General features: G+C 38.7%; 1 protein-coding gene across 1 annotated transcript in view; it reads left to right on the top strand.

Moving 5' to 3' along the window:
* The first annotated feature begins 156 nt into the window (after positions 1-156).
* The window catches only part of KNDC1 (kinase non-catalytic C-lobe domain containing 1), a 60,407-nt gene continuing 47,723 nt past the window's right edge, over positions 157-12,840 (top strand). Inside the window, exons 1-3 of the mRNA XM_017725866.1 lie at positions 157-201; positions 4,618-4,816; positions 8,079-8,137. Coding sequence (XP_017581355.1) covers positions 157-201; positions 4,618-4,816; positions 8,079-8,137 — 303 coding nt within the window. The remainder of the gene's footprint in view (positions 202-4,617; positions 4,817-8,078; positions 8,138-12,840) is intronic.

Raw genomic sequence — 12,840 nt, 5'->3', positions numbered from 1 at the left:
GGCCAGGCCGCGGCCACAGCGCCGTTCGCTTTCCGTGTGTGCTCCTCCGGCTCCTCGCTGCCTCCTGCCCCGCGGTCCCAGCCACCAAGTTGGGCTTTAGCCCATTCCCATCCTCCTTCTCCACACAACAGCAAAGTCATGGTCCTTGAGTGCGGGATGTCTCGTCACTGCTGTCGTAGCCGTGGGTTAATGCTGCAGTCGGCAAGTACGTGTCCTTGTCGCACCCGATCAAGGGAAATTTACACGGGCAGAACAGTTTCCCGAAGCTGTCAGCCACTTTTTTGTACAGCCGTATATCGCTGCCCTGTGCTAAAAGGCCTTTGACACTGGGAAATAAAAAACCAAAAAAATAAAACTGTTAAATCTGTTTGTTCAGTTGTTATGCAGAATAACCTGTAGCTAAACCCAGTTCTTGTCATCACATTTGTCTGGATCTGTTATTGGTTTTGCACTTGCTTTTTATTGCTCTTGCTCATCTTTTTATCTTTTCACGTGATGTGTGTTTCTTACCCCCTAGTGAATGTTAGGGCAAAATGTTTGGAGATTTCTTCCTTTTTTAAGTAAAGGTTTGGTGAACCATATGTGAGCTGCTTGTTCCCTGAACCAGATCTTGCAAACTTTCTTATTTGCTACATCAAGAATCCTGCTGGCTGAATCACAAGCTAAAAGCACATTTGAAAATGCGAAGCCCCTTTCAGCTTTCTCAAGTCACCCAGTGGCTCAGCAGTTTGGCTCTTCCACCATCTGTTATATTCAGTGCAGTAGGCCCTCTGCACTCAGACTGGCCAATGCAAAATCTAGGAGGAAGGTGGTAATGGTCTCATTTTTTACATGTTGGCTTAAATACTTAGAGTATTTCCTCAGAACGGAGAAGGCTAAGGGTCAACTCTTCTGTACAAGAAAGAACTGAGCCCATTTTTCATACCTGCTCAAGATATACTTTGTGGGTTCCCATGAGTCCCACCTATTTAGTTATTACAAAAACACAAATAGTTTCAGTATTTTTGTTGGGAGAATGAGCATGACCTATCACCTGGTGATTAGATAAGTTAATAAAAAAGGGCTGCTTTCAAGAGTACTCAGCTTACTCAGGCAACCCTGTGTTTTTCTTCAGATGTGATGAATGTAATGAATGGCATTTGCCACATTTTTTGTGATTCTGGAATAGATTGTTTTGAAGTTTGTGTGAATTATCATGGCAAAAAAGACTTAGGCGTCAGAAGGCTGTGAGTGCTGTTGTACTGAACACTGAGTTGCTTAGTCATTTAGTGGAGTCTGCTCTTGTCACCATTGTACCTAGTATGAAGAATGAGGTTGGTGTCTGATGCATGTGGGCTTTTGCCAATATGTGAAGTAGGAATCTGCCTGAACTGGAGCGTAGAAAATGCTGAGGATGAGGGTGTGTTTCCAATTCCTCTCTTTACTAGAACTTTCTTCATTTCATACTCCTTAATATTCAATTTCAAAATTTTTAAGAAAGGATCTGTGGCCAATTAATTTATTTTTTATTCCTACTCTCTCTTAATGATCTCTGCTTAATTATATGCTACTGAACTGTTTTGTACTTGCTGAAGAAAATATAAGAGAAAGCTGAGAACTAAAGTGAGCAGTTAAGCATGGTTGCCTGACCAGTTTACTTTTTGTAGTTCTTACTGTTAAAACCAGACACTTTCATATTAAAACCAGACACAAGTGTCTTTTGCTGAAAGAGACAAAAAAGAGGCAAAAAATCAGGATCTCTGATATGTAGCACATTTGAATGAAGCAACTTCCAGTGGTCCAAAGTACTGAAGCAGTTGCTCACCAGAAGCTTCAGCTTGCCAGAACCTCCTGTGTTACAGTGTTAAAAGGATGGGTTTTTTCCACAGTGAAAGCTTCTGGTCTGTGTTTCTTTGGGGATACAAGCTAGTCAAATGCAAGTCTCAGTGTTTTCAATGCTTCATTCTCTACAAAGGCCTTGCTTAGCTGCAGTAGCAGCTTTAATAAGTAAGGTCAAGAAAGTGCGATCATTGTGGGAAATATGTGGTTTATGTGAAGTAAGTAACTTACTGCCCTGGAGCATTGGAAATAGAAAGGCCTGCCATATGGTACTGGTGGTGTTTCATATTTTTGTATGTTTGTTTTAGCTTCACCTAGCCATCTACTCTTGACAGAAGCCACAGAACATTCATAGGACTTTTTTCCTTTTTCCTTGCTTTTTTTTTTTGTTTGTTTGTTTGTTTGGTGTTTTTTTGGATGGTTGGTTGGTTTGTTTGTTTGTTTGGGGTTCTTTTTGTGTTTTTTTTTTTTTTTTTTTTTGTTTTGGGTTTTTTTTCTGTATTACATAACTTTTTCATTCCCTGGAAGGAAAATAAGCTTACCTGACATGAGAGCATTACCTTTTGTTTACTTCCCAAACAACCACAAGATAAAGATGTTTATGTAGGTTTATACTGTAGATATCATTGCTGATAATTATTATCTGCAGTGGAGTTCAGCCTCAAACCTTGACTTAAAAGAAGTTCTCTCAAGTCCTTATTGTGACTGGAATTTGATATTGAGTCTGTCTTAAAGATTGCAGGTTTAATTTTTTTCACGTGCACTCTAAATTGAACCTATTTTGTCCATACATACAGATGAAACTCTCATAGTTTTGCATCTTGATTAGTGAAGCATTCTATTATTTTTCTTTTGTGGCAAATGCCATCATGTCACCTAGCTGGAGGATTCTAGGAGAGTTAAAAATTATTACTGGTTCATTGTTTTGATCATAGGACTTTTATTTTTTTTAACTCTTTTTGGTGGCCATAGAATAAGCAGTGTGTCTCTTCTATCCAAGCCTATCCTCATCCCGCTGCTCAGTTTGGTCAATTTCAAAGCCTAATGTTTGTAGTAGAGCTTCTTGCAATGTGTTTTTATTTGCAGATAGAGGAACCTCTGTGTTGCTCTTCGTGTTTGGAACAGCTTCCATATGGAGATGTGCTAAACCTCCTTGCCCACCCGCCAACTCTGATGGCAGCATTACACAACTGTACTGAGCACAGCACAGAGAAAATAAGATTTTGTGCTGAGATCTTTTGCTGTTCTTTATTATGTAGGACTGATTTTAATGAGACCAAGATCCATGATTGGTGCTAGAAGGCACTGTAGTAATGCTGCCATTAGTAAATCAATCCATGTCTAGGCTGATGAAAAATAAGACCTTTGAAAAGAGAAGTTAAGTTTCCCAAATAACAGTGAGTGTGCTTTATTTCCTGCCTCATATTTATTTGTTCAGCATTGTAGTTTAGACTAAAAGACACAATACACTTTTGGACTGAGGTCTGGTTCTTATTTGAAGGATATCATGAAAGCAGTGCTTAATTCTCTGAAAGACACGTTAATAAGCTGTTAGCCTCTTCTGTATATGGTAATCCAGATATTATCGATATTCTTCTGTGCTGAAATAGGTAAAGAAATTTATAACTGTTCTCCAAGGGATTAAAAGTTTAAACCACAGCAGGTTTCTGATCTGTAAGATACTTCACATCCTCTTTTGCTGACGATGACGTACTTTCTTTTTTCTATATGCTAAGCAATGTGTATCTACACCTTCCATTTAGGGTATATTTAATATCGCTGAGAGCATAGTCTTTAGTCTTAATTACTTACATATAAATGGGAAAATACTGTGTAATTAATAGTAATTATAGCTCCGATACAAAGTAACTTCTGTAGATTACCTTCCAGTTTTGTTGCCTTTTTTTTCCTTATGGATGGAATCAATGTTTTGTTTGGGTTTTTTTTTCCCTCATTCCTTTAAGTTCGTGAAAGCTTTACTTCTGTAGCTGTGGGTAATGTATTGGGTTTGTATTCCAAAAATACCCATAGAGAGACTGGTTGCTTTGAGCCAAGCATTGTTTCTAAACATCTTGACCAGGAAAGCCACATTAGAAATTTTTTTGGGGCTGGACTCACAGCCTTACAGTGATAACAGGGTCAATGCAAGTTGACAGCAACTTAGAAACTTAAGTCCATGAGCTATTTTGGTCACTAAGAGCTCTGGATGTAATGGGGAGGCCTAGGGCAACGGAAGTGTTTGGTTTTAAGTCCAAGTATAAAAACACTTTTCCTATGGCATGTTTGACTTTTCAGTGTTTATTAAATGGTCTACATCACTAAACTTCACAAGAGCATCATTCTTAACACAGGCTAATCTAAAGGGTACTTTTTCCCAGATCACAAATGGTCAGGAGAAGTGCTGTGAAGAGAATTTTTAAGTAGTTTATATAAAGACACCTGGGAGAGCTTGAAAGGCATGGGTGAAACAAAATGTTTTCATTTAGTCTCCCTGCTTTTACCTCCAAATGGTCTGTTTCCTTTGATGCAGTGTTTATTTAACTTACATATCTCCCATAGTATTTTTTTTTATGTTAGCATACTCTGATATCTTTGTTCAGGTTAACTGCGCTTCTTAAAACATTCTGTGTTAAGAGCAAAGTCATGCACTTGGTGTTTCTTGGGGTGTTAATCAGTGTCCTAGGAAGCCTGAGAACTTGCTGGAAACATTACTTGTAGCCAATTGTGTCAAATGTAATCTATGATACAGAAAGTTGTGTCATGAAATCCAGGGTAATTTATTAATTCATATCTTGGCAGGAGAATGTGTCCCTTGCTGATATTTTGTCACTGCGGGATAGCTGTCTTACTGAGCAAGATATTTGGGCAATTTGCCTGGAGTGTTGCCATTCTTTGAAGAGCATTGCCCATTCTGCAATCTTCCAGACACTCTGCATCACTCCTGACACTTTGGCTTTTAACACCAATGGCAATGTATGCTTCATGGAACAGCTCAGTGGTAAGTATTTGTGTTTCCAGGCTGTTTTACAACTGTGCAAACTCATAGTGAGAAACTGCAGTAAAACATTACATTCTATTTTTAAGACTTGCAATTAAAATAAAGGTAAAATAAAACTTATTTTGGAAGGGATGTGTATATGTACGTGTGAAACTACATGTTCAGTTTTGTAATTGATGAACAAAGGCTGTTCTGAGTTTGCTTAGACAATTCCCCCTAGTTATTTTAAGACTCATCCAGGTAATAAGTCTTCTTTATGTCCATTTTAAACATGAAGATTAGGTACTTGTGTTCCTGTGTACACAAGTCTCTACCTTTGTAAAGCATGTCTTTCATCTCTCACAGATTGTCTAATTTCATAGCTATGTTCTATTTCTAGATAAGTCTGATATTCAGTGTATCTTGCTGATTGTCAACATAAAGAATGGAACAATTCCAGTGCATATTTGCTATTAAAAAGGAAAGTTCTGTTGAATAAAGGCCTTTTTTTTTTTTTAAAGCTCTCTATTGAATAAAAAATTATTATTCTTTTAAATCATGATTTTCAGACTTGGCAAATCTGAAATGAATTTTAATATGTTAGAAACCAGTATGTAGTGGCATGAAGATGTTCAGGTATCGTAGCAGCTGAACAGGGTGATGACCTTTAAAATAACTTATTGTTTCATCTTAGATGAAAAGGCATGTTATGGTTGCTTTTCCTTTCTCATTGATGCATCTCAAGATGATGGGTCTAAAGCCTCTTAATGTTTTACAGAGGAGGAAAAAAACCAAACAGCTCTTATGCTATGGTACTTTTAAATTTATGACAGCTCATAACTAGGAGAACCATTCTATTCTATATACACACTAGTCAAGTTTTTGTTGTGATTTCTTTAACCTACTTTATTTTTTAACCTATGTCAGGATAAGGGTTTATTCTTTTAGTCAAAATCTAGATCACAGTATTTAGAAAAAATACTAGAAAAACTGAGGAAAGGTGACATCGCAACCAGATGAAGATTTGTTGCCTCCTTTAGGATTAGGGATGGTACTTCATATAAATGGAACATCATAAAATATAATTAATAAAGATGAAAATGTATCTTCAGAATTGTTGTGATGTTTGTTTTTTACTGAATTCTTCAAATAGACATGAGTCAACTTTTACTTCCATATTAATAGGGTAATGTGGAATCAACTTCCTTTATTTTAAGGAGCTTGTCATACCTTGAAATTTAAAAGAAAAGAAAAAGAAGCTGCCTTTGTATAAGCCAATGAAAGACTAGTTGAAGAGAATAAATCTAGTGGATAAAAAATGCTCCTCAACTGAGATCTTTGCTTGTAGCTAGGAAGGAAAATATCAATTTCTTCTTAAATGTTTTCGTCTAATTGAATAGCTGGCAAACAATTGATCCAGGAATGCTGTATTCAAGGACTTAAAATGTGGGATAACAAATTCCCATGCAAAGCAAATGTACAAATATTTAGTTCCCTGAAGTCATGCTAGTCTCTAAGGAAAAGATTTTTCATTAGTTCTCTTTAAAGAATGTTATGTTTCCCATAGGAATGCAAAAAAGTTACGCATGCATTCTACTTCTCTCACACACACTCCACTATGTCTTTGGCTCTTTACCTCAGATCTTGCTCCTGTTTGGTTAAAATGTAGTTTATTAAGTAGGCACTTGAGGAGATTGTTCTTTTCTTGCTTCCCTGTAGTTGTTGCCTATGGATTTATTCTTCCAGAAGAAGATTTGCTTGCCACTGAGAGAAAGCAAACAGCCTGTCATCTCTGCTTTAGCAGGAAGTTCTGCCTCCTGCAGGTTCTGTGGTGCTAAAGTGACAAACATTCAATAGGACGTTCTGCCAAGGGGTCTGATACCTTCTTGTCTCTTCAGATCAAACAAATTCCCATTGTAAACATTATATTAGAAGAATACAGTGAGCTGTACCAGTGATAATTTAAATACTTGTACAGCCTTTAAAGTGTTCTATGGAAAGAAAGGGAAAAAGGACTGGAGATAAAAAGGAGCAGTAGTCTGCAGGTGGGGGAGAGAGGAGAATAAAACATCTGTCTGTTAGTTCCCTTCTCATTCTGCCTCCTCTGCCCACCCCCAAAATCACAAAAAAATGTGGTGGTGGGTAAGAAATGCAGAATTAGTTGCATACCCCTCTTTTTCAGTGGGAAAGTACATTTGGGAATGTCATAAGGAGCTGTAAATCAGTTACTGGTATCTGGCTAGTCAGCCAGGCCATGTAGCTGCAATGTATGAATATGCAAAAAAAGTCATCTCTGGTAGTCTCTGCCATATAACTGGGCTTAGTGTCTTCACAATAAAAACTTTGCGTTTCACTTGCAAGTGAAATAAGAAACAGGCACAAAAGTTCTATTAAAGCTAAAGTTACGATGATTATGCTGTGCCTCTGAACATACTATTTTTCTCTTCTTGTTGAGAAGGGAAACACACTTTTTGCATGTAAATCATCTCAATCATCCTGGCTTCCCAGAAGGATAGGTTAGGTGAGTTGAGTATGTATGTGAAGAGTAGGTTTTTTAGTTGGGCTCTTGTTTAATTCCTTGGCGTTCTTTACTGGGTTCATGTGACGTAAGTACACTGTGATACTGTGTACCTGCTTGGATGCAGAAGCAGCATCAGTCTCTTTTAAGATGGTCTTTTCTTCTTTTCACCTCCTCACTCAGAACTGACTGCTGTAGTAGCTCAGTTCTCTGTTCAGCAGCACATGTGTGGGCAATTTACTTCCTCTACTCTTTTATCATAAGTAAAACAAACTAAGCAGAAAGGTCAGAGTTCTAAGATGAAGAGACAATTAGCTGTTCAGACTGGCTTTGCTGCTTGAACCTTTATCGCCCAGGTCTGCAGTGGAAAATAGTGAATGGAAGTGTCCAATTCATCAAATCAGACCTCTAAGCCACAGCTGAGCCCCACCAGCTTAGGTGATAACTGGGTCCAAACATAAATGCCTGAAGGCAAGAAGTGGTTAGACATGTTAAATGTATTTCTTTGTGGGTGTTTAATCGGTTTTGTTTCTTAGTAGGAAAGTTATGATACCTTGAAAACAGCACTTTATTTTACTTCCAGCACTAGTAACATGGATAAGTTGTCTGTACATCAAATTGGAGTGAACCAGAATACTGCTATACAAAGTTTCTTTTGTCTCAGATAGGAGTGTATCATTAAATTTGTATCATCAAATTGGTTTGTGGTTTTTTTAAACAAGACTACTAATTTCTAATCTGGCATGTTTCCTTTTGTTTTCAAAGATGATCCAGAGGGTGCCTTTGTTCCACCAGAATTTGATATCACCGGTAACACTTTTGAGGCAAGTTCATAAATTTATATCTGTAAAGTAGAGGGGGAGGTTAATAGTTTTAGTATTTCTGGCAATACCAAATACTCAGCATTCTCAGTATATGATTTTAGAGCTTCTAAAGATTTTGAGTAGTAAATGGTGCTGTTGAGATATGTTTTGTGAAAATAAAAAGTAAAATGCTGTATTAATTTTCTGCATAAACATTTGTTCACTAACTGTTAAAATGTGAGAATCTATTTTAGCTGAATAATGTGTTGTGCTAAACCACAGCTGGCCTATATTATGTTCACTGGTATCCATCACTGGTTACATTGGCTTGTTTGGGGACTAGTCATGAACTTTTATGACTAAATATAAAATTTGTTTGCTATCCTCTTCAATAAAATAATTCAGGGAAGGGTAATCAGCAATTTTATCTTTGATTTAATGAAGAAACAGATTACTATCTGTTGCTTTGCAATGCACAAATGCTCTACATTGTTAAATTAAATTAGATTTGAATTGTTTATACTAATTCATTAGCCTCCCAAGTCAACCATCTCATTGCATGCTACAGGAGCACTTTCTTGCTTAATATCCTTCTTCTTAATACACTATTTTTTCTGGCATGTATTCTTAGATAATTCAAATGCTTTTATTAGCAACACATTTAATTCAAGGTATGTTTAAAAATATGGTTCTTTATCGTTCAGTACAAATATCTTTTGCTTTTCGTAGTTGTAGCCTTCATAGTCATTTTAGTAGTTCTCTGTGTTTCTTGGTGGAGGGCGTGGTAGTGGGGAGGAGGAGGAGAAGTGAGCCTTGGAAGTGTGTAGTACTCACGTTAAATGAGAATGATAAGGGAGGGTGGTATAATAGAATATGAAATAGTGCAGCCCTTGCAGGTTAGAGAGGCAACATTTCACTCTGTTGCTATGCTTTATTAATATATCTACATGGGCCAGCAGAGCTCTAGTCATTTTGTGCTCACTCTCCTCCTCATCCCTGTGATGGTTTGCAGGGAGTCTTTCTTTGTGGACAAGGACTGTTAGGAGGTGGCCTGCATTGCCTGTAAACTTGGCAACTTTATAAGCCTTTATATTCAGATGTGGTTGAGGAAAACAAGACCCAAAGGTGACTGGGTTTTGTTCCTTTCATTTTGTTATGCTTCTGAAGCTGGACTTAGATTTTACATAAATATGTTCTTCATTCCTTAACAAGATTCAAAGACTTGACACAGAAATGCTTACAAGATTTGCGGAATTATTTGCTCCTTTGACCAACTTATTTCCCCCAACCCTTTTTCCGTGTCTAGAAATTGCTGAACTTGTCTGCATAAAGTAAATAGATACAATGAAAGAGGTTCAAAGACCAAGGAGATGGAACAAGGTGAAATAGGAGTTTGGAAAGACTGTGGTAATACTAAGTGACCTGAAATTTTAGTTCTGTCTGATAGACAAGGCTGTTGCATTCCTTTTGGATAAAACTCATCTGTGTACAGATTTGTTGTTTAACTCTTCTCTTTCAGCAGCATGTGCAAGCCTGTTAAGCCCCAGTGAATCCCAATACAAAGCACAGCACAAGCAATTAAACAGTCAGTGAAAGCTGTTTGAGTCAGGAGTGGCTCTAAACATTGAACATTTTACTCCTTTTGCAAAGGTCGTTGAAGATACATGAAGGTACACATTTGCGTGGAAGGAAGTCAACATGCTCTGCATTGTCTCTTGTGAAGTGGGGTAAGGGCTGGGTGCACTGATTTCTGTGTGTTGCTGCTATTTCTTTATCTAACAAGTTGGGAAGCTTTCCAAAGCAGGGAGAGAGTGCTACAACAGTATCCTGTTGCCTCAGCTGTTTTTCAATAGCTATCCTAGAGCAATACACAGGACTGAAAAGCAAGGGCTTTCCCCTGCATTGAGGCAGAAATGTATTGTTTTACTCTGGGATTTGTGTGCATTTCGTCAGACGTCTATGGGATTCAGAGTATTTATGGAATTTCAGAGCTTTACCTCTTGCCATGTATAGAGTTTGGTTGAGTGTTTAAGTGCTTTAGTACCAGACCGACTTCTGCCAAGGATTCCATGCTGATCTCTGCTTGCTTTTACTTTTGCAGTTTCCAAGACCTACAGTGGGTTAATGCTTGTGTACTTGTTACAAGGGTTTTATAATATTGTAATCTTTCCAAGCTGGCCATTTCCTTCTTGGTGTTAATACGTCAAGTTCTTCTCTTTTCCAAAAGTATTGATGCTTCTGTCTGTCCCCTCACCCCTATTGTAACCTTCTACTGTGCAATAGCAGAATAGTACTGCTTTATATACATCTCCTGGCCTGTTGTGCTTTCTCAGTATTATGAGGTTCTTTGATTACAGTAAGCTGCCCTTTTTACAGGGGTGTCAAGTCTCTTGTGTTACTCCTTGCTTCTTCCTTGGTAATGGCCTGACTTGGTTCTTCTTTGTTGGATTGTTTTTGCAGCTGCTTAGTCTGCTTTGTTTAGAACAATGGCGAGTAATGTTTGTATTGAAACTGTCTGATTCCAATATAGAGAGAAAAAATTAGTTTTGGAACTACTAAGTATGTTCAGGATGATCTTTGATAGCTGTTACTCCAGCGTCAAAGCTCAGCTGATTTAAAATAGTTATGTCAGCCAGAGGTTTTGCTTGATTTGAGTGCAACCTATTTTGCGGCTTCTAAAATGGAAGCACACAAGGAGATTTGTATGGCTACTGGATGACTTCTTCCTCTTTAAACTCTTTTTGAAAAATTCCTTCAATTAAAGCTACAGTTATTTCAACAAGAGATGTTTTGTTTCCTGCTTGGTGAATTACTGATCCAGACCTCTAATGGTATTGTGACTCCAGCCTAATTAGTTGCTAAACTTAGCTGGCACTCACAAGCACACAAGGGTAATAGACACAGGAAACAAATTGAAATGCATTACTGTCCTGGTGTCTGAAACAAAGCTATTAAAGATGTCGGTTTCTAGTTGGAATTTCAAATAGCAAGAGATCTAAAGCTTTGTCCAAATGACAATGCACAAGACTGAAAAGTAATTGATTTCATGTGGTTGGTTTCAGCCTTGTGCCTTCTTTCCTGACCTGCTCTCCATTTGTAAAGTGGGAATAATAGCACCAGCTTCAGTTACTGTTGAGAGTTGGAAGGTGAAGACTAGCCCTTCAGCTTCAGTGCCAGGTGTAAAATAGACTTTTTAGAGAGAAACATGGTTAAGAAGGAATTAGCTGTGAAAGGGGCTTGTGGTACTGACAGTGAAGTGCAGCTGAACTTTCCATGGTGACTTTAGTGCTGCTACACTTCCAGCCTGTGGGGTTGGAGGAAGGATTGCAGTTTCTGAGCATCTGAAGAGACCTTGAAGTCACTATGTTGCTAAGTGGTTGGAGTGGCATTGAATAGGCTAGTTCTGGTATGTTCTCCTCTTCCAGGTGTATGCGTTGTGGGGTATGCCCAGCCACTGCCCTGGAGGGACGTCTGCTGAGATAAGGAGATTGCTCAAATCTCCCAGCAGAACTCCCCTGGAAAGGCAACTACTTTTCAGTTACGGTGAGAAGAAGACAGACCCAGAATCCTCTGGGAGACCCTATGCAGATCTTTTGTAACCCATTGGCCTTTACCCTCTGACACCCACCCCCTGTATCCCTATAAAGCTAGCCCTCTGCCCCTGCGAGGGCAGAGAGGTGCTTGTCCCTAGCTCCCCTTCGCCAGAGTACACACCAGTAAAGCTGCCTCTCTGCACGGGCCTCTCGTCTCTCTCCCTGGTCTGGCCTGGAGGCTGCCCTGCAGAGCTGAGCTGAAATCACGAGCTGACAATCACTAAAGAGCTGACAGCTTCTGCACGGGCCCTCCAGCCAGCAGCTGAGGGAAGACACCAGGCCTCGGGAAGATGATCTCTTTGGGGACCATCTCTCTGGACCGGTCACAGCTTCCTCGGTCAGAGCTACTGACCCCTCACCAGCTGTCATAATGCATGCTTGCAGTACAAAGGCAGAAAGGTAGCCAGAGAGAGTACTGCTGGGCTCTAGGACAGCACTGAACTAAAACAGAGGATCTCCTGGCTATCTGTTCGTGTTAATTTTTTTCCCGTAACTTTGCTATCTCCTTACAGACTTCCATTACCATTGTGCTCTAGTAAATGTACTATTAAGAACTGGTGCTGACAAGAGAGAGAGGCAATAGGACATAAACTTTGGAGTTATGATCCATACTGTAAGTCCAAAGAAAAGGTGAATTTCTCTACAGTACACTTATTATAGCTTGCACTTCTCCTCTTAATGCAAATGCAGGCATGTGATGTAACTGTGTTCAGTAAAAGTTTTCACATTACCGAAGCTGTCACTTGTCTGCATCGGTGGAAAGATCTCACTGTCTGCTTTTCCTCTAAACTGGAAGTTGTGCCTGAATTTGCTATCGCAAGTATTGATCAAATTTTTGTTCTCACTGAATCTTGAGCTAGAAGTCAGTTAGAAGCATCTGGAGTATAAAGATTAGCATCTAATTTTATCATTTTCTACTCATCATACTATAGAGAACAGCAAAGAATGTGAATTTTTCTGTTCTTGAAAACCATTAATAGACTCAGATGCAAAAATAATATTTTAGGCTTCCTTTAAAATTTGCCCTGGTTCTGCCTTCTAAATAGGAAGAACTTTAGCCTTTTTCCTAATGAAGGTGGTTCCTATTTCATTTTCTTGCCTTGAGCAGTACAGTGTTAGACTTAGGAAATT

The sequence above is a fragment of the Corvus brachyrhynchos genome, unplaced genomic scaffold (genome assembly GCF_000691975.1).
Source record: "Corvus brachyrhynchos isolate BGI_N302 unplaced genomic scaffold, ASM69197v1 scaffold61, whole genome shotgun sequence".
Lineage (NCBI taxonomy): Eukaryota > Metazoa > Chordata > Aves > Passeriformes > Corvidae > Corvus > Corvus brachyrhynchos.
Note: the sequence above shows the minus strand (reverse complement) of the source record. Positions and strands in the feature narration are given on the sequence as shown.